General features: G+C 39.3%; 7 protein-coding genes and 1 pseudogene across 7 annotated transcripts; 4 read left to right on the top strand and 4 right to left on the bottom strand.

Annotated features, from left to right (window-relative positions):
• Positions 1-1,178: 1,178 nt before the first annotated feature.
• On the top strand, positions 1,179-5,268 carry LOC101294881. Its single transcript, XM_004287829.1, has 4 exons — positions 1,179-1,360; positions 2,033-2,893; positions 4,020-4,460; positions 4,793-5,268. The coding sequence occupies exons 2-4, from the start codon at positions 2,035-2,037 to the stop codon at positions 4,957-4,959; spliced, it is 1,467 nt and encodes a 488-aa protein (XP_004287877.1). The 5' UTR covers positions 1,179-1,360; positions 2,033-2,034; the 3' UTR covers positions 4,960-5,268.
• A 608-nt stretch (positions 5,269-5,876) lies between these two features.
• LOC101311709 (F-box protein At5g07610-like) lies at positions 5,877-6,584 on the top strand. Its single transcript, XM_004289081.1, has one exon. It carries the CDS (start codon positions 5,877-5,879, stop codon positions 6,582-6,584), a length of 708 nt encoding a protein of 235 aa, XP_004289129.1.
• A 2,993-nt stretch (positions 6,585-9,577) lies between these two features.
• LOC101294591 (GTPase Era-like) lies at positions 9,578-12,909 on the top strand. The gene is made up of 9 exons (XM_004287828.1): positions 9,578-9,975; positions 10,055-10,200; positions 10,497-10,637; positions 10,714-10,830; positions 10,928-11,053; positions 11,721-11,819; positions 11,945-12,046; positions 12,364-12,444; positions 12,543-12,909. Exons 1-9 carry the CDS (start codon positions 9,612-9,614, stop codon positions 12,627-12,629), a joined length of 1,263 nt encoding a protein of 420 aa, XP_004287876.1. The 5' UTR covers positions 9,578-9,611; the 3' UTR covers positions 12,630-12,909.
• A 225-nt stretch (positions 12,910-13,134) lies between these two features.
• LOC101311419 (ankyrin repeat-containing protein At5g02620-like) lies at positions 13,135-14,624 on the bottom strand. The gene is made up of 2 exons (XM_004289080.1): positions 14,027-14,624; positions 13,135-13,908 (listed from the first exon to the last, which is right to left on the bottom strand). Exons 1-2 carry the CDS (start codon positions 14,570-14,572, stop codon positions 13,135-13,137), a joined length of 1,320 nt encoding a protein of 439 aa, XP_004289128.1. The 5' UTR covers positions 14,573-14,624.
• A 726-nt stretch (positions 14,625-15,350) lies between these two features.
• On the bottom strand, positions 15,351-16,049 carry LOC101311134 (putative ankyrin repeat protein RF_0381-like). The gene has a single exon (XM_004289079.1). The coding sequence runs from the start codon at positions 16,047-16,049 to the stop codon at positions 15,351-15,353; it is 699 nt and encodes a 232-aa protein (XP_004289127.1).
• Positions 16,050-17,822: 1,773 nt separating this feature from the next.
• LOC101310839 lies at positions 17,823-19,114 on the top strand (annotated as a pseudogene).
• A 3,765-nt stretch (positions 19,115-22,879) lies between these two features.
• LOC101310556 (serine/threonine-protein phosphatase 6 regulatory ankyrin repeat subunit C-like) lies at positions 22,880-23,696 on the bottom strand. The gene is made up of 2 exons (XM_004289078.1): positions 23,142-23,696; positions 22,880-23,035 (listed from the first exon to the last, which is right to left on the bottom strand). Exons 1-2 carry the CDS (start codon positions 23,694-23,696, stop codon positions 22,880-22,882), a joined length of 711 nt encoding a protein of 236 aa, XP_004289126.1.
• Positions 23,697-24,384: 688 nt separating this feature from the next.
• LOC101310267 (ankyrin repeat and death domain-containing protein 1A-like) lies at positions 24,385-25,128 on the bottom strand. The gene has a single exon (XM_004289077.1). It carries the CDS (start codon positions 25,126-25,128, stop codon positions 24,385-24,387), a length of 744 nt encoding a protein of 247 aa, XP_004289125.1.
• Positions 25,129-26,345: the final 1,217 nt, after the last annotated feature.

Here is a 26,345-nt window from a genome sequence, read left to right as displayed (position 1 = left end):
TTTTGCCCAATTAGACACACTTCATTGCCTGCGTCACCTTCCATGCTTTGCTTAATCGCTTTCTTGTAGGTTTATGAAGATTGTGGAAACTTCTCTACTCCCAAATTTGACATTGTCTATGAATCAAGTCTTCAACTATGATTCTCGCTGGTTTGCTTCGGATTCAATGTTGACCGCTCACAAGAGTTCAAGGAAGAACAAGGGGGAAAAGACGGATCATTTTTTTCACTCCAACTCTATTATAAAATATTCTTAGGATGGAGCATTCTATTTCGATATGCAAACTAACATCATATTTAGAAGAACATACTTTCGATAACATAGTAACAAAGTAGGTTAAGGTAAGCATCAAAACATAATAGATTTTTTTTTAACTCATCGTCTTGAGATTAAGATTGCATTCTACATATTATTTCTACGTAAATAACTAATCAAGCATATTACTTTATCTAAATGCAACATGTACAATGTGATTGTCATCTCAACCATTACAAAATGACTTTGTTTGCTTTTGTCTCAATCTACACATAAAGATATCTCGATTAAGTACATTCTTCATAATCTTATACGTTTTGCTTCTTCTTACTGAGTTATAACTTTCTTCTTCACATAAGTGCAAGTCATAAAACTTGTGCATAGATTTTAGCTTTTTTAAATTTAATTGTACCATGAGTCATGAGTCATTCTTGAGATAAAATCAATCAAATGGTAAAAAGATAAAACATGAGTGGAGTGAAAGCCAAGAAAGAAAGAACACCCATGAGATTTCAAAGCAACAAGCAAAAGAAATGAGAACTAGTCATACCCTCAAACTCAGAAGTCAGAAGAAAACATAATGATTCCCACACTTACCAACCCCCTCACATCCTACCTTATTTCCCAAGCCAGACTTCCACTTCCACAAGGCAAAACCGCCAAACGCACCCTTATTAAACCACACCAAAAGTCCATAACACCCTCGAACTCTCCGTCCAAACCGCAAACCCGCCTTGACGTTTTCGGTAATTAGAAGAAAAAAAAAAGCCGCGTAGGCAAGAAGTGCTTGGAGGACACTACAGCCCAAAATAGCAAAGAGCGTTTGAAATATTTGCGGGGTGACCAAGTAGTAGTCCTTTTCCGTCATTTCAAATTTTCCAGAAAAAATTAAAAAGAAAAAAAACAATAAAAACCTGGGAAGGGCTTTTCCTTCTCTTCTTCTCTAAACCGGTAAAAAGAGAAGAAGGGTGACGACGCCGATTTCCGAAACCTCTAATTTTCTCTCTCATGGTGCTTTGTAGTTTCTCTCTCATCCTTCTCTCCCTCCTCGCCTGAAGAAGCAGCCTCCGCCTCTCGCTTTTGCTCCTTCCGGTGATTTTTGCAGGTGATTTTCCCGTTCTTATTTCGGAGAATCTTCGAGTTTTGATCTTCGTTTAGTTTTTTTTGGTTTGATTTTGTGTTTTTGAGGCTTGATTTTGGATTCTGCGCTGTTTGGTTGCTGAGATTCTGCGTTCCGCGACGCTTGGAAGCTTGGATTCTGTGGCTGTTTGTTATTTCTCGGCGGCCAAACAAGGCCTTAGGTCTCGTACAGATTCGATTTTCTTTTTATTGTAGTTTGTAATACGTAGGGTTTTTACTTTGTAGAAATTGAAATGAATTGAGTGAGCTTGTTAGGTAGGGTTTTCTTGTTGATTTAGGTTGTTAGAGCCTGGAGGTTTTTACTTTTTATATCAAAGTTAAGATTGAAATGATTCTGCATGTTTGGTTGTTTGGGTTTTGGTGTTAATTTTGGCTGGTTGATGATGTATAGCTGTTTTGCTGATTGTAATTAAAGGAGTAAAGTGGAGATGTTTGGTATTAGGATTACTGGTTGTTAATTTCGGTGTGTGGTGAAGGTTAGGAGAGTTGAAAATGCTTTTAGAGAGGTTATCAGAACTTGAATGTTTTCACTAGTTTTGTGGTAAATGAATGTGTTGGAAGTGTTTGGTTTTCGGTTTACTGAATTGGTTGAAGGAGTTAAGGTTTTGTTGCTAATATTGGTTGTTTGATACTGCAGAAATGCCGACTTTCTCTGTCATAGCTTTAGATAGGTTATTAGAAGCTGGAGCTTCTTCCAAATCTGCCGACATGTCTGTTCCTAATTCTGGTGCTTCTTCCAAATCTGCCGATGTGTCTGTTCCTATTCCCAAGCCTGTTTCACATTCGATGCCTGTTCCTGAGGGACCCATGAAGCTGGAGAGGAGGAATAGTACCTCGGTTATGGAGGGGAGGAAGAGCACCTCGGTTATGGAGAGGAAGCCTCGTCGACCTCCAATAAGGCCAGCACTATATGCCACTCCTGAGACAACTCCACTACCGGATTCACCCACTTCTTTCCCTCCCTCATCACCTTACATTGTCAACCACAAGCGCCGTGGCCCACGCCTTCTCAAGAGTTACTCGGAGCAGGATGTTTCGTTACACCAGAAATCTGGAGATGAAGGGAAACTGAATGGTTCCTTGCACCAGAAATCTGGAGACAAAGAGAAACTGAATGGCACCACCGACATTGAGGCCAAGGCGGAAACTTCTCCAGTGGATGATTCACTTACTTTTACCGTACCCAAGCCAAGTCAAGTACAACATTCAAATGGTGTCCATCCTATTGGTAGCAGCAATGGGAACCTTGAGACCAGTAATGGGGTACCTAGGAGCAGTGATGTTGAATTGGGTACTAGTAGTATGACTAATGGTTCAGCCAGGGAAGATGATTTGTTCCAGCAAGGTGCCATGGCTTCCGAAAGTGATCGTGATGATTTCTTTGATCCAAAAGATAACATGAGTGTCACAAGTAACACAGATGGAGAGGGAAATGCTGGGGCAGAGCGTTCTGTGCCTATTGGTATACCTGCTGGGGAGTTTTATGATGCCTGGGAAGGTATTTGGCTTTAACTTTGTTTTTCTTTGTGTTTTTTTCCCCATCAAGTCTTTTGGACTTTCCTTCCTCTTGTTTGTTACATTAATCCAAGTTACTGCATATCATGTTTTTTTTTTCTTGACAAGTACTGCATATCATGGTTAAAGATTGAATAGTCCTATTGCATTACCAGAGTTGGTGTCTTCAGTTAAGTAGTATGTGGTGTAATTTTCTGGTGTGTTGCTCTTTCTGAAGTTGAAGCATCTTTTTTTGCTTGTGATATCTCCTTTCGACATATCATCTATTTATCTGTTCAAGCACTAGCGAACTTAATCTGGATGTATTTACTTAATTTATTAGATGTTTGAACAGAAGTTGAAAATGACTTGACTATTTACCAACTGTCTCGTGTTGAAATTGAGAACCTGACATACATGTCATGAACAAAAAACTTCACACTAAGATCCTTTTGTTTCATACCAAAGTTATTACCGTCGTACTGCTTATAAAACAAATTGCACTCCAGTTGACCGTACATTTTCTTCAAATGATAGCAGTTGAACATGCTTGCCTCGTTAAAGTTAGTTATATATGCCAAGTAATGGATTTATGTTACTAAGGCAACTTTAACTTGGCCTTTCTAAAATAGTTCATATTAATTATTAATCTTGTTAAGTAAAGGTGTTACATTGTGTTGTTTTAAACGTTGATACTAACTTTTTCAATTTATATTGAGTTCAATGGCTTGTCTATAATTGAAATCCCAGCGTCTGTTTCTCATAAATGTTGCACTATGCTTCAGAGTACTAGCAAGTGGCTAGTTCTAATTAAAGGCATGAAAACACTTGTTTCACAAAGAAATATTCAACTGTTTCAATGTTGAAAAGATTATGTAAAGAAAATATATTTATATACCCTCTGCATGATATTTGCTAACCTATGGATGCAAATCCTATCTTGTTTGTCCCATTCAGAAGTTTAATTATGACTTGTAGATTTTGAGAATTTGTCATTTTGGACTTATTAGTTTTTTTTTTTTTTTTTCCTCTGAGAAAGAAAGATCTCAGTTTTTCATAGTCTGCATATGTGTCTTTTATAGTCTCTTTCAGCAGTAATGAAAGCTTACATTTATTCTTATTTTGTATAGAACTTTCATCTGAGGGTGGTCATAGCCAACAGCTTTCGGGTTGTGATCTTGAAACTGAGCTACGTGAGATGAGATTGAGTCTTGTGATGGAGATAGAAAAGCGGAAGCAAGCTGAGGAATCCTTGAATAACTTGCGGAACCAGTGGCAGAGGATCAGGGAACAGTTATCTCTTGTAGGATTGACTCTTCCTGCAGATCCCACTGTTACAACAGACCATGAGCAGCTAGGTTCTGATCCTGTGGGAGAGTTGGGGCAACAGCTTTATCTTGCTAGGTTTGTATCAAATTCTATCGGGAGGGCCATAGCAAGGGCAGAGATGGAGGCAGAGTTGGAAGATCAGATTGAGGCGAAGAACTTTGAGATTGCTAGGTTGTGCGACAAGCTTCATAATTATGAAGCTATGAATCAGGAAATGGTCCAGAGGAATCAGGATGTCATCGGTGAGATTTCTATACCTTGTACCAACTCTTTAGCAAGTTATAAGTTCTATTTGAAGTCAATATTAGGTTAGAATATGAAAGTAGCAATAATGGAACAACCCAGCCCTTCAAGGGGAATGCAACTGGAAAGCTTGCTTCCTTATCAAATCATTTTTGACAGTTATCTCCGTACTGCTAAAATTGCATTAGATGGATAGGTGTAACATATAGTGCTCTATGTATGAGTACTGGGTGTATATTTCTACTACTCTTTTTGAACCAGTTTATGTCCTGTTGAATCTTTCTCCCTTTGGAAACTTATTTCAGCTCTAATGATGTTTGTTTTAATGTAGAGCTGGCGCGGCGTGACAGGGAGAAGAAGGCAAAACGACAAAGGTGGGTCTGGGGCTCGATTGCTACTGCCCTCACACTTGGTACAGCAGCCTTGGCATACTCCTATTATCCATCTGGAAGAGGATCTCCGACCTACCATTCTGAGGCTTCCGGGAGTGATAAATGAAATTGTTCCATGTGGTAACTGTTGATAGTATGCCATAGAGAATAAGAGGTCTTACATGCTACACACCTTGTGGATAGCATTCTCTTGATCTTTTATCAGTTAGATTTCCTGTGATCTGAGGAGGATGTACAGAACCGAAAAAATAATTCTAAGTTTTGCTCGATACATGCATTTTGGAAATGCTATAGATCATGAAATAGGATCAGTCATTGTTGTTTAAACCTTACATTACAGCTCAAGTATGTTTTGAAGTGTTTACCCATATTACCTTAGGGTAAAGTAATCCAACCCCTTCTTCGTTTCCGAATCTTTTAAAAAAAATGAGTGCATGAACTGATCACAGGTCAGTCTCTATGAACTTATGAAGTATGAACATTGGAATGAACGACATGTCGTTACATTATTTCACTCCTTTATATAACAGGAGAAGCAAAGGTTTAGGAATTGGAATGAAAAACCCAAATTGAGAGATGAAAATGTCACCCTCTTCAGCAGAAACCGTCGCGAACATCGAAGATCTTCTCAAGCAAGTCCTGCTGAGGTTGCCGGCTCTGTCTCTGATCCGCTTCAAGTGCGTCTCCAAGCAATGGCTCTCTCTCATCTCCGACCCCGACTTCCGTCGCCGCCACACGCTCCAAAACCCTAACCCCAAAATCTCCGCTTTTTCGACGAGTCCTTCAAGTCCATCCCTCCTGAAATCCCACCTAATCCCTTCAAAACCCTTACCAATTCCGTCCCTAATTTGAGGATTCTTCAGTCCTGCAATGGCCTCTTTCTCTGCCATGTTCCCATATACGGTGAACATCATCCCGTATATGTCGTCAATCCTTCAACCAACCAATTCCGAGCTCTTTCTTCTCCAAACATTCAAGACGAGGACATATATGATTTTGTACGTTTTGCTGATTTTGTACGTTATGGTTTGGCTTACGATCCTTCCAAATCGCCTCATTACAAGGTGGTCTATACACTATGATTTCAAGGAGATGGCCATGCAGTTTGATGCGAGGAGCAGCGAAAGCGCGGTTTTCTGCAATGGCATACTTCATTGGATTAGACACAGTCATTATGCATCACTGCTGTCTCGTGATGATGAGTTTCTCAGACGAGAGACTGATGTATCCCACTACTTTGACTTAGCTGAAGAACGATTGGGACTCGTGTCTAGTACTCCTCCTCTTCCCTTGCTTGTCAAAAACATTACTGCTACATGGCCGAGATTGAGGCAAAGATATTTTGGGGAGTCGGCTGGCCATTTGTATTTGATCGAGACTTACCAGCATTGGAACACCCAATTTGATGTGATGGAGATGGAGAGAGACTACTCTGGCTGGTTTGTCAAGTATCATGTTGATCTTAATCCGCTAGTGGCAGCTTTTCCTGGACTGGATTGGAATGCTTTTGTTGTCTTGGGTCTTTTTCCAGAGAATGGGGTTGAGGAGGATAGTTCAACTCATCTTTTGTTGCACCTGCCTGGTAAGATCATATCCTATAATCTGAGGAATGAGACCTTCAAGACATCTGTTGAGTTAGCCGATGAGAAACTTCATCTAGCTTTCGGTGATAATCATGGTATTCAAGACTATGTTACTTTTCCTTATATGGAGACTCTAGCTTGTGTGTGAGCATCGTATCTACATGTTATGCTGCTGTCGCCATGTAAGTTGTGCTATCTATTAGAAATACCTATCTATTTATAACAGTGGCTCTTTCAGGATTGTCAGTTTGTTTGTACTTTGTAGTCGAATTATGCTTTGTATTAGAAAGTTCTACTTACCGATTGCAGTGGTTCTTTCTAAATTTTCCGTGGTTTTTTGTTTGTTTTCATAATCAAGTTTCCACAAGAAACATACAAAAGATTGATCTTGATAAACTTTCATCTGGGATAGTGTAGATTCCTAAGTCTTGATCAGTGGAACTTGATTCCTCAGATGCTCATTACTGTCCTGAACGTTACCTATTTCAGACATAATAGAATAGGTATTATCACTCCCCGATGGTTATCAGTGGCCCCTTTTTGACAGCGACCACTATGATTCTGGTCTGTAATCCTTTGTCAGGATCTCGACAGTAATTGCATCAATTCTACTACTGGATTTCGTGTGTCCCATATGAATATAACAATAATAAGTGCTTAAGGACGAAAACTTAGGGTGCTGTTGTTAGTAAAATATTTTGATCGCAGATCAAGCACTACTGATGACTGTCAAAATATCACTTAGATTCCAACAATTAGGTATCTAGGATCAAATCTAATAGGTATCAAGGGCATATCAGATCATTAGGTACTGCAAATATATGTCTGACTTAAAGATGACCTATGTGTTTTCTGTCTGCTATATGTATGTATTGTCTGGAGTACCTTTTGATGATTGCAGTTTATACTATTTATGAAACCTGTACAATATACATTAATGAAGTCAGTGTCTGCACTCTGCACAACAATATTTTATATAAATGAAGTCAGTATCTTCACAACAATGAGGTTAGGGAGAAGTAGACACGTTCTCTAACTGAAGTTGTATCCTAGTTTTCATGGTAGAATGATCTCCAGGTACAGTATGGTTTTGCTGGCAATGGAGGACGAATCTCAGATTTAAGCTATGAACAGTCAGGGCTCCTATGTAAGTTTATTCTTCTGGTTTGAAAAGTCAACTAAAATATGCTGATCAATCTAGAACTGTCTAACAAAGTAGCAATCTCTTACAGTTTATCTTCATTCCTATCAAGCTGACATTTGAAACACTACGAAGTTACTAACTGATAGTTCCTGAATACATGGACCTATAAGATGAAAACTTTGCAAATCAACTGTGATGCATGTTGAAAACTGGTTTTCTGTTTCCTAGATGGCTATGACACTAATCTACACGGAGGGATAATATGCTAATTCGGTAGACAGTTTATTTTCATCTACAATATGGACTCTTTTGGCAATAACTTGAGAAAGTTTCGCTTGGGGTGTTGTCTCACCCCATAACTTGGGGTGTCAAGTGCGACTTAAAATGGTATTAGAGGCCAGGGAGCAGATCTACTGAGGTTGTCTAGGAGTTTTGATAGTCTAGTTACTTTTTTGTTAGTATGAAACCATGTTTTGCTATGCATCTTCTGACCCTGAGTCCCTGACGATGTCAAATGCTTCAAGTTCTGATGAGGGTTACTGTGATGACCAAGAGAAGCAACAACTTGATAGGAGAGTGAATCACCTCAAGGTTCCAATGACTAAATCCTCCTAATTTTTCTAGAACAACTGACCCTGTTGGAGCCGAATCATGGCTGAAACAAGTGAAGAAGCTAGATGTTCTAAGGGTACCTCTTGTTTTTAGAGTGGAATTAGTTAGCTACCTGGGTTACGAATAGCCAATTGGTGTTGTAATATATTTGTTTTTTTTTTTCCTGTATCTCTGTTGTTATATATACTCATTGTGTTCAGTACCTCTTCTCCTAGCATGTAAACTTGCCTTTGATGTGTCTCTCAATTATTCAAGTGTATTTTTCAGTAAATCTTCAAGTTTTCTGCCTGTCATTCCTTCTGTTGTTTGTGTTCTCTGCATGGATTATTTCATTGAGCCTCTAGTTTATCAAGTATACCAACAAAGGTTTCTCAAAAGTCATTTTGTTTGTCAAAACTACCAAAATTTGAAGGTGAAACTCAATTAAAATCTGTTAGAAAACTGCTGTTGTGCTCACTTGTCCTTATCCCTACTCCCAGATCTTCAAAGGTCCTGAATTTTTGATATGTTATACAAATTTTAGTTTTACAATGTAATTAAGATCATGAGTTAACTAGAATTTGTTATATGAAACTATCAAAAATGTAAGTATCAATTTTGGTAAAGCAGATGGCGCAAACCGTTTTCCTTTATGTTATCTTTCATTTTCTTTTAGAACAAGAAACCTTTATTGAATCAGGTAAGATTTATATGACATTAAATGAGCGGTGTCTAACCGAATTATATATTTCATGAGCCAAAAGGACCAAACCCTTAACTATTTATATTCTCGGGCTACAGAGAATCTTGATACCTCCTCGTAGACAACTGTCAAATAAATCGAGACCATCTTCCACATTGTGTCCCAAACATACTTGTGCAAGGATCGCTCGTCAGCACATTGACCAAAAGATTAACATCGAAACTAAACCAATTTCTCCCTAGGAATAACAACTTCCATGGCACCTCAACTTGACCTAACCTCAGCTCAGCAGAGTAGGGACGAACAATTGACCAAACAAACCAAACCAAAACCTTACAAAACAAGAAACTAAAAACGACTTGCCACACACCTCTTCCCTATCCCTTGCCTGGTTCCAGTCGGCATGACACCATTGCAACTCCATCCACCGTTCAACTCACCATAACAAGTCATACTGAGAAAGTTGTAGCCTAAAAATGATTTTTGGTGACATGTTGCTTAGTTGGTTAGTTAATTTAACCGATAATATTGAGGTAATAGGTTCAAATCTCGTTCACCTACCTAGCTACGTGGGTGCGGGGTGTAAGTTAACAAGTTTTGATTTTTTTTTTTTTAAAAATTTCAATATAATATGATAGAGAGGGAAAATAACAACTCCTAAAACGACGTCGTGGGGTAGAGGTTTATCCAAAACAGGGCTGAAGAGACTCATCAGAAAACACTGAAGCGCTCCAAAAATGGAGCTAGCTCTGCACAGGTCCGCAACTCTCCCCAGAGACTATTCCCTCTCCCATTACTCCAATTCCAAATTCCTCACTACCCAAAACCACCACCACCACAACAACCGCTTCCCTCGTCCCACTAGAAAACCCAAATTCCACGCCAGAATTCCAACCACAATCGCCACGTGGAAACTCTCCTCCGCCGCAAAACCACCGCTCTGGATCGCCGAGCAAGAAGAAGACGACTCGGAGTACTCCTATTCCGACGAAGACTCCGCGCTGTTGTCTCTGAGTGAGAAGCCGGACAGGAACATGGCTTTGCTAGATGACTACGAGCTGGAGGAGCTTGACTATGCTACTGACCCTAACCATAGGAGTGGTAAAATCTCTCTTTGATTTTAACCAGTTTATCAGCTTTTTTTACTTTGAATTTTGACCGTTGAGTAAAATTGATGCAGGGTATGTGGCTGTTCTGGGGAAGCCCAATGTGGGAAAGAGCACTCTCTCAAACCAAATGGTGGGTCAGAAATTGTCAATTGTTACTGATAAGCCGCAAACTACGAGGCATAGAATTCTTGGTATATGTTCTGGCTCAGACTATCAGGTTTGATTTTCGAATTGTTAGCTGAAATTACTGTCATTATCTTTGTTTTCGGAAACAATGTTACGGTAACATGTGGAGTTTAAATTGGTAAAAGAGAATAGTGTAAATGGTTCATATGCTAATGTTTCAAAAAATGGAAGACGGTTGGGGGTGTTTGAACTCGATAATTGGTTAATAAGAACTGCTTCTTCTGTAGTTGCCGCTTGTCAAATGTTTCTGTTGGAACCAATAGTTTCTGGATGTTTTCTGAATTTTCACCGATTGCGTCTGTTTCTTACTTATGGATTGGGTTGCAGATGATACTTTATGACACACCAGGTGTTATTGAGAAGAAAATGCACAAATTGGATACGATGATGATGAAGAACGTGCGCAGCGCTGTTATTAACGCGGATTGTGTACTTGTTCTTGTTGATGCATGTAAAGTGCCTGAAAATGTATGCTTCTTCATTTGTAGGTTTCTCATGTTAAAGTTTGTGCTCTTGTCCTAAGATCACTCTCTTATTTTGGTAGATTAATGAAGTGGTGGAAGAAGGTGTGGGTAACCAGACAGATAGCCTGCCTCCGACTTTGCTGGTCATGAATAAGAAAGATTTGATAAAGCCAGGTGAAATTGCAAAGAAAGTAGAGGTTAGTAATTGTTTGTTGATATCTATGTTAGCACGTAATTCTGGATCTTGTTATTCCAGTAGAGTTTTTAAGACTAAGTACGTATCACATTTTACAGTGGTATGAGAAGTTTACAAATGTTGATGAGGTCATACCAGTGAGTGCCAAACACGGTCAGGGAGTGGAAGACGTGAAGCAGTGGATATTGTCAAAACTTCCCTTCGGCCCAGCTTACTATCCAAAGGTACTCACAGTGTCAGGTTTTGGGCTCTAGGCTTTTCTTTTACTTTTGGGAAGTGAACTTTTGTAGTTCCTGTCTTATTTATGCAAGCCTTTTATCTTGGTTTATCTGACTGGTAAGATTAGAAATTGCAGAAAGGTATGAATACCTTAACACCAATTGGCCAGTAGGGACAATGTGGGTTATGGATTACAAAAATAGATATATGCAAGTAACTTCAATAAATTCTGAAGACAACTCGATTACTGTTTGACTTTGGAGAAACTGTTCCTTGAGCATGTGTGGAAAGTTTCATGCTCAGTATCCCAGTGAAATAACAACTTTCAAATATCCAACTTTGCTTTTTTCATGTTTGAAGTTTGAACAGAGGGGTTAAGTTAAATTGATATTTGTAAAACTCTATCACCAACTTTCTTGTCTAGTTCAGTTATCTACACATTATCCTGTTATCCCTTTCTTTCTTAACTGCAAACTTGTGATTGTAGGAAATGGATTTATCCTAGAGTATGAACCCTTTTATCTGCTCAAGTAGTGAAAGGATGGGGAGGTGGGTAGGGTGTTCATATAAATGTCTTAGATAAATAATTATACAGTGTAAAAATTAAATTTGAGGGAGAAAGTGATATAATGCAGAGGAAAAGTACTGATTTTCTTGTGTATGCTTCCTCAGGACATCGTAAGTGAGCACCCGGAGAGATTTTTTGTATCAGAGATTGTGAGAGAAAAGATCTTTATGCAATACAGGAAAGAGATTCCTTATGCATGTCAGGTGAGTCATTGAGAAGCTAAGAAGATATGATTTGTGAGGAATGAAGAAAACAAAATATTAAAGGAAAGAAGATGGTAGTATCTCTAGTAGCTTTAATCTTTACCCTCACTTGGTTTAACATCCAGGTGAATGTCGTGAGCTACAAAAGTAGGCCAGCTGCAAAAGATTTTATACAAGTGGAAATCGTTGTTGAGAAAAATTCACAGAAAATCATCCTTATCGGAAAAGTAAGTAATCCTTAATTGTGGATTTGTTGGTTTGCTTGATAGAAATTTGTGGCTATCTGATGTATAGAGTGCTCTTATTATTAGTTTTGGAAGCCTTTTGCTATAGGAGGGTTGTAAACTTATTAGCTATTACGGAATAACATGCTCATATGCGCTTTGCACACTATAGATACATCTCTGTTATACCTTGATCAAAGACTTACTCTGGAACATGTGTGCGTAAAGGCATGTATCTTGCGAAACTATAGAGCTTTGATGTGCCATCACAGTTGGAAGCAAAAGTTCGCTTACTGATTGTCTATACTGAACCGGTGTAGGATGGGAGAGCTTTGAAACTACTTGCAACAGCTTCACGGCTTGATATAGAAGATTTCTTACAGAAAAAAGTTTTTCTAGAGGTGCCACATCATCCCATGACCACTGTTCAAATTATTATGTTTTAATTCTGATAGTTTTTCTAGACTTGCTCATTCTTTTAAGTCCCTTCTTTTGACAGGTTGAGGTGAAGGTTAAAGAGAATTGGCGGCAAGATGAGGGGCTCTTGAAGAATTATGGGTATGGGGGTCAAATTCAAGCATTATGATGCTTGTTCATAGCCATTGGAAAACCTAAGTGACGATGGCTGTACCACTCAAGTTACATGATTGTATGTTGTCTCTTGAAATTGGTTTGATGCTGTTGATTAACGCACAGATATGCTTTGATTAGTGAAGTAGGATATAGTTGTAATCTCATTTGGTGGCATTTTCCCAAGGCCAAGGTTTTGTAATTGCAAGAACGCGTGGGGATGCTCGAGATAGTTGGGCAGTCTCACTTTCAGTGCATGCCACATATCTCAAGCATGCCCATATCTCCACTCTATCATGCTTTATTCATGTACAAGTTTTAAGCTAAGCTCATAATTTTGCAGGGAGTGAAAGAACTCATGAGCAAGAAGGATATTAACTTGTACCTGACAATCCGCCGGAAAAGATAAAATTTGTTTGTTATTTCAGATTCAAATAAATAAACAACTTGTTCTTCTTGTGAAAAACAAAGTAATTAACGACTTTGCATATTACATACCAATATAACATAGTTTTCCTTTCCTAACATCGATTGTATACAATCATTTGTCTGTCCATCTCATAACGAAGTAGGGAAGTACTACGGGTAGCAACCATGAGCTTTGACCGCTTTCCTTTTGATGCAGGGGAGACCAGCCAGAGACATTTGTAATATAATTTGCGGATACCATAAAACATCTTCATCCCCAGCCAAAAGAAGAATACTGATGAAAGACTCAAAGGCAACAATCGTATAGGGTCCTCCATTATTGCTCTTTCATCATTAATCAATAATTCAGCTAAAACAAAGAATAGAAGGAAGCCAAGAACACAAACCGTAATGCCAAGCCATGAAGAACGACCCAACACTGCATATGTGCCCGTGATAAACGCAATCACCATTGCAATCAAAGCCAACATGGTGAACGCGTATAGAAAAATATACGCCTCAGAAAACACTTTCCGCTTTAAAAACCCAATCGAATAAAGATGCAGTATGACAGAGCAACTAGATAAGGTCATGGCTATGGTATTTGTTATAACAAAAGCTTGGAAAGCTGCACTTCGGGCTAGAATTGCAAAACCTTGGTCTGATCCTTTATCACTTTGGTAACCACCAGGCATCGTAAAACCTGCTGCGAAACTTACAGTTGCAATAAGTGTAGCCACTAGAAGATTGGAATCCTTGATTTTACTGTATTCTTCTTCACTTGATTTTTCCTTTTCTTTATTCTCAACCGGTACCTCCTCTTTGTCCCTTACATTTCGACAGCCTGGTATGACACCATTCCTTTTTAATTTGTCTTTCAGTTGGCCCTGTGTCACACACATATTATAAGATGTATTATTAATTAGTATTTTTATTGAAAACTATAAATAACTTCAACTTACTAGGTTACATAGTTGATTAAAGTAGTTAAAATGAAAAAATAACCTGTGTTGTTGAGAAATAAGAGTCTCCTTTATTTTGAAAAAGGATATCAAAAGCGTTTTGATTTGCTTTGTTGAATGCCGTCTTATCAACTCTAGCATCTGTTGCTAAAGCGCCACCAGAAAGACGGAGGTGATTAGTATCAGCAAAGTAGTGGAGGGGTGTGTCTCCATTGTCGTCCTTGCCATTTAGGAGGATGTTGCTAAGCCATGGATCGTCTAGCACGAAATCCACTACACTGATTTCTTTATCGGCGAGGATACCGCAGTGTAGGAAATTGCGAGATTTCTTGTCCACCAATTCGCAACAATCAGGACAATGGTATATTAGCTGTGCTATTACATCTCCATGTCCTTTGGACGCTGCAAAGTGAAGGGCTGTTCTGTTCTCATCTTTCTCCTTAACGTAGGCAGCAGATCTGTCATGTTTGAGTAACAGTTCCACAATTGAAGTGTGACCCGAGTACGCAGCAAGGTGAAGCGGAGTGCATCCTTGTTCATCTACTGCTTTTGTTAGACCCCTTGTACGTTCTAGTAACTTCTCCGTCATCTCTTAATAACCATGCACAAAAAAGAAAAAGACAATTAATAATTAAATAGATATAATCAACTAACAGGAACTTCTCAAGTAGCTAGCTAGCAACAATTCCCTTTCATCTTACATCTAGCTACCGTGTGTTAACAATTTCTTTTCCAAGTGCATTTCAACAGTGGGCAAATTTATAAGAAAATTACTGTTCCACTACAATAAATACCATACCAGTGATTCGTGTGGAATTACTTACTTGGAAGTTTTTTCTTTTTGACAATGTACTTACTTGGTGACTTAGAAGTGGGAACCACTTACAATAAGAACATTATCAATATCAAAAATATATATAATTAACGTGGCACATGGGATATTGGTTATGAGCAGTGATATGGCGTCTCAATGAGGCTTAAAATTTATGGCCGCAATAATATGAAGAAATATTTCTTTATAATAAAAATATAGGTTTCAATTCAACACAATATATATTGTCAAATCATAGTATCTATTGCATTATTAATTTTACCATTTTAACTTTTTTAGATTTTAAATGGTGAATTAATATAACCAATAAACTTTATTAAATGATGAAAACAAATATACGATGCTCATTAATTAGAAAGATTGGCGGACAACAAAAATAGGGATTAATTAATGTAAGTTTAAAACACTTATTTTTCTTTTTCTTTTTGAGATGAAAGTTTAAAACACTTTCAAGTAAGTGGCGAGCGTGAAATTGGACTCATGGACTCGTGGTGGTCTTCCAATTTATGTAATCTCAAAAGAAATAGAAAAGTCTCTAACCTTGATCGTTGCGTATGACTGCAGCATGCAGAGCAGTTCTACCATTGGGGCCTTGGTAAGCTGGATCTGTGCAACTGTGTAGGATTTGAAAAACCAAATCACGATATCCCCTTTCGGCAGCCATGTATAGAGGAGTCTCTCCGGCGACATTAGCCGAGTAGAAAATCTGCTCATGAACATCTTGTGTGGTCAACTTCGTCACCACATCAAAGTGATTAAACCGCACGGCCTCGTGCAAGGCTGTATTTCCCTCCTTATTTGTTTCGCTGATGATTCTCGGCCAAGCTCCTCCTCCTTCGTCACGATTCTTTTTGCCAATCTGCAAAATCATTTCAACTATAGCAGTGCGTCCGTATCTTGCCGCAATGTGTAATGCAGTGTCACCGATCTTGTTGGACTGCAGCAGTAGTAGTGGACACATATCAAGAATCTTCTCGACGACGATGGCTGAATTGCTCACTTCTTTGCGATCGGTTGACGTTGCACATGCTATGTAGATATGGAGGATTGTGTTTCCAGTTGGAGTCAATATTTCGTGAAGACGCTCCTTATATTTTTGTTCTGAAAGGGCATCAATGTCGCCTTGTTTTGCGGCATAGTATACAGCAAGCTCCATGCCTTCCAAACATTCATCGCCTCCGGTAGCTTCCGGGATGGCCTCTTCTAGCCTAGCCTCACATGAATTGGACGCCATCGGTAGTGGTTGTTTTGGAGGTTGTGAAGTTGTTATGCACTGCTTAGATAGATTAGAGCGCCGTATATATATATGGCGCGCGCCTTCCTTCGAAAGAGCATTTTCATTCCATAATGCAAGGGCACACAAGTAGTTGTTTAGTGTAAGTACTGTACATGTTGTACTAAACTACAGATCTACTCCTATCCCTTAAATTTTAGTAACAAGTAGAATTTTAGTGGGCTGCTATAAACCGACGACAAATTGGACCAGTCGGCTGGCGTGCCGTTGTGCTATCGTGGAGGTCTGTCGTCCACACGTCAGAGCCGTCGAGTCGCCGTTGACTCGGTCTGTTAGTTCTCTCTCTCTCTCTTCCCTTTCACTATTCCTCTCTCTATTCGCCGGGAAACTTCTTCGCCGGCGAATAGCCTCCGTCTCTTTCCCGAAACCGCAGCGCCTCCCTCTCGCTCGGCGGCTCTCTTCCGTTGACTCGGTCGTTGAAGGCCTTGGATCTCTACGTTTTGGTAGAATGTGGGCTGCCGTGGTCTCGCTCAAGGTTTGTGCGTGATCGGCCGTGGCTGGGATCGTGATCTAGGGTTTGGTTTCTCTGATTTGGATTCGGTTTTTTTGCTCTGTTTTTTCCTGTGGACCGTCCACCTGTCCAAATTGGTGTCGGTTTATAGCAGCCCACGTGTTAAGATGTATGCAAAGACTATAGTTGACCGCTAGAGACGACGAACTGATTTAGAACATGGTTTGGCACGGAACCAGGGGTGGGCCAGCCCACCTCATTTTTTTGGGAAGAAAAATTTCAGTACATGTTAGCACACCATCGCTCAAAATACAAAATTGCCTCTCATCTTTTGTCTCTCTCTAATCTCCATATGCTTTGCAAACTCTTCTTCTTAATTTCTAGGAACTTCCTTTGATTATGAATTAGGTGGGCTGTACTCCCAGTGAGAAGTGCCCAAGCCTTAATTAGGTTATATTGATTAAACAATGCCATGTATTGTTTCTATTTCTGAGCTAATAGAAACTCTGTTGACAAATTGGGATTATGAATTAGGTTATGTTATTTAGGGCTTTCCTGACAAATTGAGATTATGAATTAGGTTATATTTCTCTCTAATATGTAATACTTCAGAATTAATAAGTCAAGTGTTGGCTGTGGAATTTAGAATGTAGGGGAATTACCAGTGTGCTTTCATATGATGTTTTGAGTTTGTGGTCTCATTACTACTGTTTTCCAATTGGATGTATTATGTATGACAGTATGGTTTTATCTATGAAGAAATATATTTGCAGTTTCATCAAACAAACAAAAAGATTCAAGTGTTGGCTTAGAATTTTCACTGCCGTTTAGCATATTTCTTCTGTATGCAGGAAATAGCTCTAAAATGCTTGTTTTTTTTGCATGGAATCTATATTTTGTTCTGCTGTTATGCTTTAAGGAAAAATACTGATATAGAATAATAGAAACAGATTGGGCATCAGGGATTCAGGACAGGGTTTGACAAAGCTAAATTGAAATTGGGCAGAAATTTTGTTCTGCATAAGGCAAATGTAGCCCACCCCGGTTTTCATTCCTAGTTCCGTCCGGTTTTAACGATCAGACCTCATTTTCGAAGGGTATTCACGAGCTCAACCTTTGCCCATCCACAATGCAGAAGCCTTCTTCTTCTATATCACAAAACCCATCAGCCTAATCACGTAGACATTCCCGAACTCAACTCCCAATTGAAGCAGCTCGTCAAAGGTGGTGAAGTCAAACATGCCCGGAAAGTGTTCGATGAAATGCCCAATAGAGACGAGGTCACATGGACCAATATGATCTCAGCCTACGTTGGAGTCTCTGATTCCTCTGAAGCATTGGTGCTGTTTTCCAAACATGTGGGTGCAGCTGGGTATCGGCATGGACCCTTTTCTTCTCAGCGTTGCGCTCAAGGGGTGCGGACTTGGTGAGGAGTTGACTTACGGTGAAATCGGGTTTTGTGAACTCGGTCTTTGTGGGGAGTGCTCTTGTTGATATGTGGTGTCGTGAACTACTGTTATCACTGGTCTTGTTCGAGCGGGTTATAATGTGGATGGGTTGGTGTGTTTTGCTGATAAATAATTAGAGGAAAAGTACTGATTTTCTTGTGTATGCTTCCTCAGGACATCATAAGTGAGCACCCGGAGAGATTTTTTGTATCAGAGATTGTGAGAGAAAAGATCTTTATGCAATACAGGAAAGAGATTCCTTATGCATGTCAGGTGAGTCATTGAGAAGCTAAGAAGATATGATTTGTGAGGAATGAAGAAAACAAAATATTAAAGGAAAAAAGAAGATGGTAGTATCTCTAGTAGCTTTAATCTTTACCCTCACTTGGTTTAATATCCAGGTGAATGTCGTGAGCTACAAAAGTAGGCCAGCAGCAAAAGATTTTTTATACAAGTGGAAATAGTTGTTGAGAAAAATTCACAGAAAATCATCCTTATCGGAAAAGTAAGTAATCCTTAATTGTGGATTTGTTGGTTTGCTTGATAGAAATTTATGGCTATCTGATGTATATAATGCTCTTATTATTAGTTTTGGAAGCCTTTTGCTATGGTTATAGGAGGGTTGTAAACTTATTAGCTATTACGGAATAACATGTTCATATGCGCTTTGCACACTGTATAAATACATCTCTGTTATATTTGTCTTGATCAAAGACTTACTCTGGAACATGTACGTGAGCGTAAAGGCATGTATCTTGCGAAACTATAGAGCTTTGATGTGCCATCACAGTTGGAAGCAAAAGTTCACTTACTGATTGTCTTGTACTGAACCGTTGTAGGATGGGAGAGCTTTGAAACTACTTGCAACAACTTCACGGCTTGACATAGAAGATTTCCTTACAGAAAAAAGTTTTTCTAGAGGTGTCATATCATCCCATGACCACTGTCTAAATTATTATGTTTTAGTTCTGATAGTTTTTCAAGACTTGCTCATTCTTTTAAGTCCCTTCTTTTAACAGGTTGAGGTGAAGGTTAAAGAGAATTGGCGGCAAGATGAGGGGCTCTTGAAGAATTATGGGTATGGGGGTCAAATTCAATCATTATGATGCTTGTTCATAGCCATTGGAAAACCTAAGTGACGATGGCTGTACCACTCAAGTTACATGATTGATTGGTCTCTTGAAATTGGTTTGATGCTGTTGATTCACGCACATATATGCTTTGATTAGTGAAGTAGGATATAGTTGTAATCTCATTTGGTAAGCATGGCATTTTCCCAAGGCCAAGGTTTTGTAATTGTAAGAACGCGTGGGGATGCTTGAGATAGTTGGGCAGTCTCACTTTCAGTGCTTGCCACATATCTCAAGCATGTCCATATCTCACTCTGCCATGATTTATTCATGTACAAGTTTTAAGCTAAACGCATAATTTTGGAGGGGGTGAAAGAACTCATGAGCAAGAAGGATATTAACTTGTAACTGACAATCCCCCGGAAAAGATAACATTTGTTTGCTACAAGGTTATTTCAGACTCAAATAAATAAACAACAACTTGTTGTACTTGGGAAAAACAAAGTAATTAACGACTCTGCATAGTACATACCAATATGACTCCCATTTCACCCTATCAGGCCACTCATGAGAAGCAACATAGTTTTCCTTTATACAATCATTTGTCTGTCCATCTCATCGATGGTACTACGGGTAGGAACCATGGGCTTTGACCGCTTTCCTTTTGATGCAGCGGAGACCGGCCGGAGACATTTGTATAATTTGCGGATACCATAAAACATCTTCGTCGCCAGCCAAATAAAGGGACCGAATGTAGCATTCATTAATTCTCTTTGATCATAAAACATGAATTCAACTACGCCAAAGAATAAAATGAGGCCAAGCCAATAAACCGTTTCTGCAAGCCTTGGATTAGGATCCAGTACTGCATATGTACCCGAAAGAAACGCAACCACCATTAACATCAAAGCCCACATGGTCAACAGATAAAGATAAAGATTCCCCTTATCCAGCCTTAGCCGCTTTGGAAACGGGATCGGGATCCTCTTCTCATAATTCTCTGCTCATACTTCCTCATAAATAAATCTGAACCATCCAATCTTAATAGATGGTCAGGATTTATCTTACATTCTTTAAGGTGATTAGTCTATCTTCTTCCCAAATTCTCGTATAGATTTCTGATCGCCGATCTCCTCTCATCTCTCTCTTCCCTCTCTCACCCCCAACCCCAAAGCTGATATCTTTCGCTCCATAATTCCTATTGCATATAGTTTTACACTTTTACTACCTCTCTGTTGTTCGAATCGAATCAGCAGCCGAAAGAGAAAGAAGGATGCGTTGACGGGTCTCGAGGATCGTCTGTTGTCGCAGCCGTCACGACGACCAGAACCGGTTAATCATGAGAAACCTCAAGGAACCGGTCAGGTAGAGCGACATCCTCATCCTGCTCGAGTATGAGAGAGAAGCAAGAAGGTCTCGTTGATGGGTCTTCGCTTTTGTCTTCAGCGATGGAAAAAGCAATGTTCTTTGCATGTTACTGGGTTTATGTTTTGTGAGAAAGACTGGTTCTTGTAGTGTTATGGAAATCATGATATGAGAGATCCCAGCTTGTTATAATTAGTTGCTAATATGCTGCAACTGAAGCTATATATGATTTGTGATAAGAAATATTTTATTTGGGAGTGAGAGTTAAAACTAAAAGAAAAAATTTAAAGCCAAGTAGTTCAGTCAAGATGAAGGATATTGATCAAAGATCGAATAGATACGTTCTAGAAATATGAGCAATGCAAGAGGGAAGAATGGAAATAGATGGGCAGTTGAAACTTGGCCTCACTTTGTGCAAAAATTTAGCCGTGTGTTAAATTTAGTTATATTCAAAGTGTTCCTTCGCAATGAGAACTTTCATCATTTTGGTATCGTCGCCGGTACCAATATCAACCCAAAATTGATCACCCTACTTCTGGGTTCATATCAACCTACTCCTGGGTTTATACTCTGGGTCTGAAATTTGAGGGAATAAAGCCAGAGAAATCCTGGCCATCCATTAAGATTGGATGGCTCAGATTCATTTATGAGGAAGTATGAGCAGAGAAATATGAGGAGAGGATCCCAGTCCTTGGAAACGCAAGCGAATAAAATTGCAGCAATACAGAGCAAGTAGACAAAGTCATGGCCATGGTATTCGTTACAACAAAAATTTGGAAAGATTCATTTCTGGCTAGAGTTGCAGAACCTTGGTTTGGTGATGTAGCATCACTTTGGTAACCACCAGGCATCGTAAAACCTGCTGCGAAACTTACAGTTGTTATAAGTGTAGCCACTAGGAGATGGGTCTCCTTCACTTTTTTTTTGACTGGATGGAAATAAATTACAACTGGAAACCCCTAAAACAACCGTTTCCTATAAGATCAAAATAAAAAGCTGAACTGGCTGATAAGGGAAGAGAAGCATTCCAAGCCTTTACAGAAATGGTATGACCAAGTTTTGCTATTGCGTCTGCCACAAAATTTTGTTCCCTCTTGATATGGCAGATAGAAGAGACTTGGAGAAGCGAAGCAAGGTGTTTAATATCTCGTACAATTGTGAGAATTCTCCAAGGGCACGTCCTTGTTCCATTAATACTGTCAATGAGAGTTTTGGAGTCTCCTTCAACCTGAAAATGAGTGAAATTATGATACCAGGCTCCAGTGAGACCGGCTCTTAAGGCTAACGTTTCAGCTGTGAGGATGTCTTGATCTCCAACATGTTTCGTGGAAGCCAGGATTGGATTGCCTTCAGAATTCCGAAAGACAAATCCAGAAGCTGCTGAATATATGGTTAATAACCGATCCATCAAAGTTAAGTTTGAGGCAATTTGGAGGAGGAGGATACCATTTGAAAACAGTTGTGGAAAAGAAATTATTATGAGAATTGGTAAGGTGACAATTTCGGAATTGTTTAAAAAGATTGGCAGCTGAGAAGACAACATTGGGAGGGGCAGGAGCTTGGTTACGAAAAATGGCAGAGTTTCTCTGTTTCCAAAGGATGTAGGCCGTAGTTAAGGCAATTTCAAGAAAAGGAAGTTGTGTATTGGAAAGATTGTTTAGATGTTTAAGAAGGTGGAGGAAGGAAGGAAATTGTAATGAGGGGATTGAAGGAAAAGTGAGGTTCCAGACTTGAGAAGCAAAGTGACAATGAAGGAAAATGTGATCAGTGGTTTCTAAGTGAGAGTGGCAAAAAGGACAAGAACGATCTATGAATTGGTTAGTAAAAATTCTATCTTTTGTAGAGAGTCTATTTCGAATAAGCTGCCATGCAAAAACTTTGACTTTTGGAGGAATTTTAAGTTTCCAAACTTTAGTGAGGAGGGGAGTTTGAGAGTGAGGAGGAATTCGAGAACTCAGAAGACTAGAAGCGGAATGAATTGAAAATTTTCCATTCCCCGAAGCTCCCCATACCATGGAATCATGCTGAGGAAAGAAAGGAAGAGGAATTTTAGAAATATGAGAAATAACTTCAGGAGGAAGAAGGTGATGAAGTCTTGAAAGGGACCATTGTTGGTTATGTATGAACTGAGCTACTGTGTCAGTGAAATTGACATGAGGATGTAGATGTTGGGGAACAAAAATAATGAGAGAAAAGGGATAAGCCCAATTAAAAAGCCAGAAATTGATATGAGAACCATCACCAACTAACCATTGAATACCTTCTTGTAACAAGGATCTGGTAGAAAGAATACTCTTCCAAGCATAAGAAGCATTATTAGTTGGTTTAACATCCCAGAAGGTTTTTCTTTGCAGATATTTGGCACGAATTAAAGAAACCCACCAGTTTTGAGGTTCAGTTAGGATTTTCCAACCCAATTTGGCTAGAGCAGCTTGATTAAAGTGTGTGAAGATGGGTCTCCTTCACTTCCCTGTATTCGTCTTCACTTGGTTTTTCCTTTTCTTTATTCTCAACCGGTACCTCCTCTTTGTCCCTTACATGTCGACAGCCTGGTATGACACCATTCATTTTTAATTTTTCTTTCAGTTGGCCCTGTAACACACACATATATAAGATTAGTATTTTTATTGAAAACTATAAATAACTTCAACTTACTACGTTATATACTTGATTAAAGTAGTCAAAATAAAAAAGTGACCTGTTTTGTTAAGATCAAAGAGTATCTTTTAATTTGTGTAATTTGTAGAAGAATATCAAGAGCGTTTTGATTTGCTTTGTTGAATGTCATCTTATCAACTCTAGCATCTATTACTAAACCGTCACCAAAAGTGTGGTCGCAACAAGTATCAGCAAGATAGTGGAGGGGTGTGTCTCCATTGTCGTCCTTGCCATTTAGGAGGATGTTGCTAAGCCATGGATCTTCTAGCACGAAATACACTACACTAATTTCTTTATCGGCGAGGATACTGCAGTGTAGGAAATTGCGAGAATTCTTGTCCACCAATTCGCAACAATCAGGACACTGGGATATTAGTTGTTTCATTACATGTACATGGCCTTTCATTGCTGCAAAGTGAAGAGCCGTCTTCTTCTCCTCTTTCTCCTTAACGTAGGCAGCAGATCTGTCATGTTTGAGTAATAGTTTTACAATTGAAGTGTGACCCAAGGACGCAGCAAGGTGAAGCGGAGTACATCCTTGTTCATCTACTGCTTTTGTTAGACCCCTTATACGTTCTAGTAACTTCTTCGTCATCTCTTAATAACCATGCACAAAAAAGAAAAGACAATTAATAATTAAATAGATATAATCAACTAACAAGAACTTCTCAAGTAGCTAGCTAGCAACAATTCTCTTTCATCTTATATCTAGCTACGGTATGTAGACGATTTCTTTTCCAAGTGCATTTCAACAATGGGTAAATTTATAGGAAAATTATTGTCCCATGACAATAAATACCATACCAGTGATTCGTGTGGAATTACTTGGAAGTGGGAGCCACTTACAATAAGAACACTATCAATATCAAAAATATATATAATTAATGTGGCACAGTGGATATATTGGTCATGGGCACTGATATGGTATTTCTCTATAATAAAAATATTTGTTTCAATTCAACATAATATATATTGTCAAAGCATAGTATCTATTGCATTACCAATTTTACCATTTTAATTTTTTTAGATTTTAAATGGTGAATTAATATAACCAATGAACTTTATTAAATGATGAAAACAAATATACGATGTTCATTAATTAGAAAGATCGACAGATAACAAAAATAGAATAACTAAGTGGGATTAATGTAAGTTTAAAACACTTTCTTTTTTTTGAGATGAAAGTTTAAAACACTTTCAAGTAAGTGGCGAGCATGAAATTGGACTCATGGACTCATGGTAGTCTTCCAATTTATGTAATCACAGAAGAAAAAGAAAAGTCTCTAACCTTTATGGTTGCGTATGACTGCAGCATGTAGAGCAGTTCTACCATTGGGGCCTTGGTAAGCTGGATCTGTGCAACTTAGTAGGATTTGAAAAACCACATCACGATATCCCCTTTCGGCAGCCATGTATAGAGGAGTCTCTTCGGCGACATTAGCAGAGTAGGAAATCTGCTCATGAACATCTTGTGTGGTCAACGACAACATCTTCACCACATCAAAGTGATTAAACCGCACGGCCTCGTGCAAGGCTGTGTTTCCCTCCTTATTTTTTTTGCTGATGATTCTCGGCCAAGCTCCCTCTCCTTCGTCACGATTTTTTTTGCCAATCTGCAAAATCATTTCAACTATAGCAGTGCATCCGTATCTTGCCGCAATGTGTAATGCAGTGTCGCCGATCTTGTTGGACTGCAGCAGTAGTGGTGGACACATTTGAAGAATCTTCTCGACGCCGATGGCTGATTTGCTCACTTCTTTGAGATCGAATGACGTTGCACATGCTATGTAGATATGGAGGATTGTGTTTCCAGTTGGAGTCAATATTTGGTGAAGATGATCCCTATGTTCTGAATTCGAAAGGGCAACAATGTCGCCTTGTTTTGCGGCATTGTATACAGCAAGCTCCATGCCTTCCAAACATTCATCGCCTCCGGTAGCTTCCGGAATGGCCTCTTCTAGCCTAGCCTCATGATCACGAAGATCATCAGGCGGTGATACCTGCATCTCAGATGAATGGGCCGCCATTTGGGTAGTTGTGGTTGTGGAGTCATTGAGGTAATTACGCACTACTTATATAGATTAGAGCACCGTTTGGCGGGCACCCTTGTTTATACTGTATTAATATATCCGGTCCCTTCACAAAATGAAGAAGCGGACAGCAGACGTGCTTGATACAAGTGTTGCCATTGTATCGCTTAAATAGACGTAGGTCTCGTTCTTATTAAGAGAAAATTTTCTCTGCGACAACCGTACCAGGTGTCTCATGCGACCACCCAATCGTGCACCGACACGTGGCGATTCTTGTCCACCTCAAAAAAGAAAAAGAAAAAAAAAAAAAAAGGACGGGAGTTCTTCTTCTTCTCCGATCAGACCAGAGCAAACCTCTCTCCTCCTCTCTACCTCTACCGAATTCTCGACTCATACACCAACCAACATAGGACTCATTCTTCTTCTTGTCTTCAATCTGTAACCCAAACAATCCATCCACACAATCCTTTACTCCACCGACCTCTCTCACATCTTCGCCTCCCAAATCACCTTATCCCTCATCTCCTCCTCGCTAGCCACCACCACTGCATCTCCGCCGACCACCACAGCTCCACAATTATCTCCGCCGCAACCTCCTGGCGGATCTGCCTTTGTCTCGGCCACGACAACCGCTGCGTCGGGACGCGCTTCCCAGGGATCGTTGACGCAGTCGTCTTCATCGTCGGAGGCGGCGAAGATGGAGGTGGAGCGTGACTTGACGGCGGTGGCGGCTTTGAGGAAGGCTGGGAGAGTGAGAGGGAGAGGACCTGGTATGATCGGAGAATAAGAACAGCTCTGGTCTTCTTTTCTTTTCTGATTTCTGCAAGTGAGGTGGACACGTGTCGGTGCACGATTAGACGGTTGCATGAGCCACCTGGTGCGGTTGTCGCACATAAGATTTTCTCTCTTATTAAAGTTACAACTAACAATCACACATCACGAGTTCTTGACTATACGCTATACGACATAGAAGTTAACACTTTTTTTTTCTTTTCGATTTCAAACTTAGGTTGGGTGAGCAAATAGAATTTGTTTTTTCGTCTTAAAATAAAATAATTAAATATTAAGATGAATGAGTCTTTGTATATGCATTAGCAGAATCAAGTGTGTACTTCAAGAGTAATTTTAAATACACTCATAATATTTTAATACACCCCTTACTTAATACACTACACATTTAGCTTTTTATTTCAATATTATACTAAATACACATC

Source organism: Fragaria vesca, linkage group LG1 (assembly GCF_000184155.1).
Source record: "Fragaria vesca subsp. vesca linkage group LG1, FraVesHawaii_1.0, whole genome shotgun sequence".
NCBI lineage: Eukaryota > Viridiplantae > Streptophyta > Magnoliopsida > Rosales > Rosaceae > Fragaria > Fragaria vesca.
Note: the sequence above shows the minus strand (reverse complement) of the source record. Positions and strands in the feature narration are given on the sequence as shown.

Excerpts from the sequence above, each read along its gene's own strand:
- LOC101311134 (XM_004289079.1), bottom strand. The coding sequence starts at position 16,049 with ATGGCGTCCAATTCATGTGAGGCTAGGCTAGAAGAGGCCATCCCGGAA.
- LOC101294881 (XM_004287829.1), top strand. The coding sequence starts at position 2,035 with ATGCCGACTTTCTCTGTCATAGCTTTAGATAGGTTATTAGAAGCTGGA. Across the intron at positions 2,894-4,019 it reads GTTTTATGATGCCTGGGAAG|AACTTTCATCTGAGGGTGGT; the intron begins GTATTTGGCTTT and ends TATTTTGTATAG. Across the intron at positions 4,461-4,792 it reads GAGGAATCAGGATGTCATCG|AGCTGGCGCGGCGTGACAGG; the intron begins GTGAGATTTCTA and ends GTTTTAATGTAG.
- LOC101310556 (XM_004289078.1), bottom strand. The coding sequence starts at position 23,696 with ATGACGAAGAAGTTACTAGAACGTATAAGGGGTCTAACAAAAGCAGTA. Across the intron at positions 23,036-23,141 it reads CTTTGATCTTAACAAAACAG|GGCCAACTGAAAGAAAAATT; the intron begins GTCACTTTTTTA and ends TGTGTGTTACAG.
- LOC101310267 (XM_004289077.1), bottom strand. The coding sequence starts at position 25,128 with ATGGCGGCCCATTCATCTGAGATGCAGGTATCACCGCCTGATGATCTT.
- LOC101311709 (XM_004289081.1), top strand. The coding sequence starts at position 5,877 with ATGGTTTGGCTTACGATCCTTCCAAATCGCCTCATTACAAGGTGGTCT.
- LOC101311419 (XM_004289080.1), bottom strand. The coding sequence starts at position 14,572 with ATGACGGAGAAGTTACTAGAACGTACAAGGGGTCTAACAAAAGCAGTA. Across the intron at positions 13,909-14,026 it reads CTTATTTCTCAACAACACAG|GGCCAACTGAAAGACAAATT; the intron begins GTTATTTTTTCA and ends TGTGTGACACAG.
- LOC101294591 (XM_004287828.1), top strand. The coding sequence starts at position 9,612 with ATGGAGCTAGCTCTGCACAGGTCCGCAACTCTCCCCAGAGACTATTCC. Across the intron at positions 10,201-10,496 it reads GTTCTGGCTCAGACTATCAG|ATGATACTTTATGACACACC; the intron begins GTTTGATTTTCG and ends ATTGGGTTGCAG. Across the intron at positions 12,047-12,363 it reads AAATCATCCTTATCGGAAAA|GATGGGAGAGCTTTGAAACT; the intron begins GTAAGTAATCCT and ends GAACCGGTGTAG.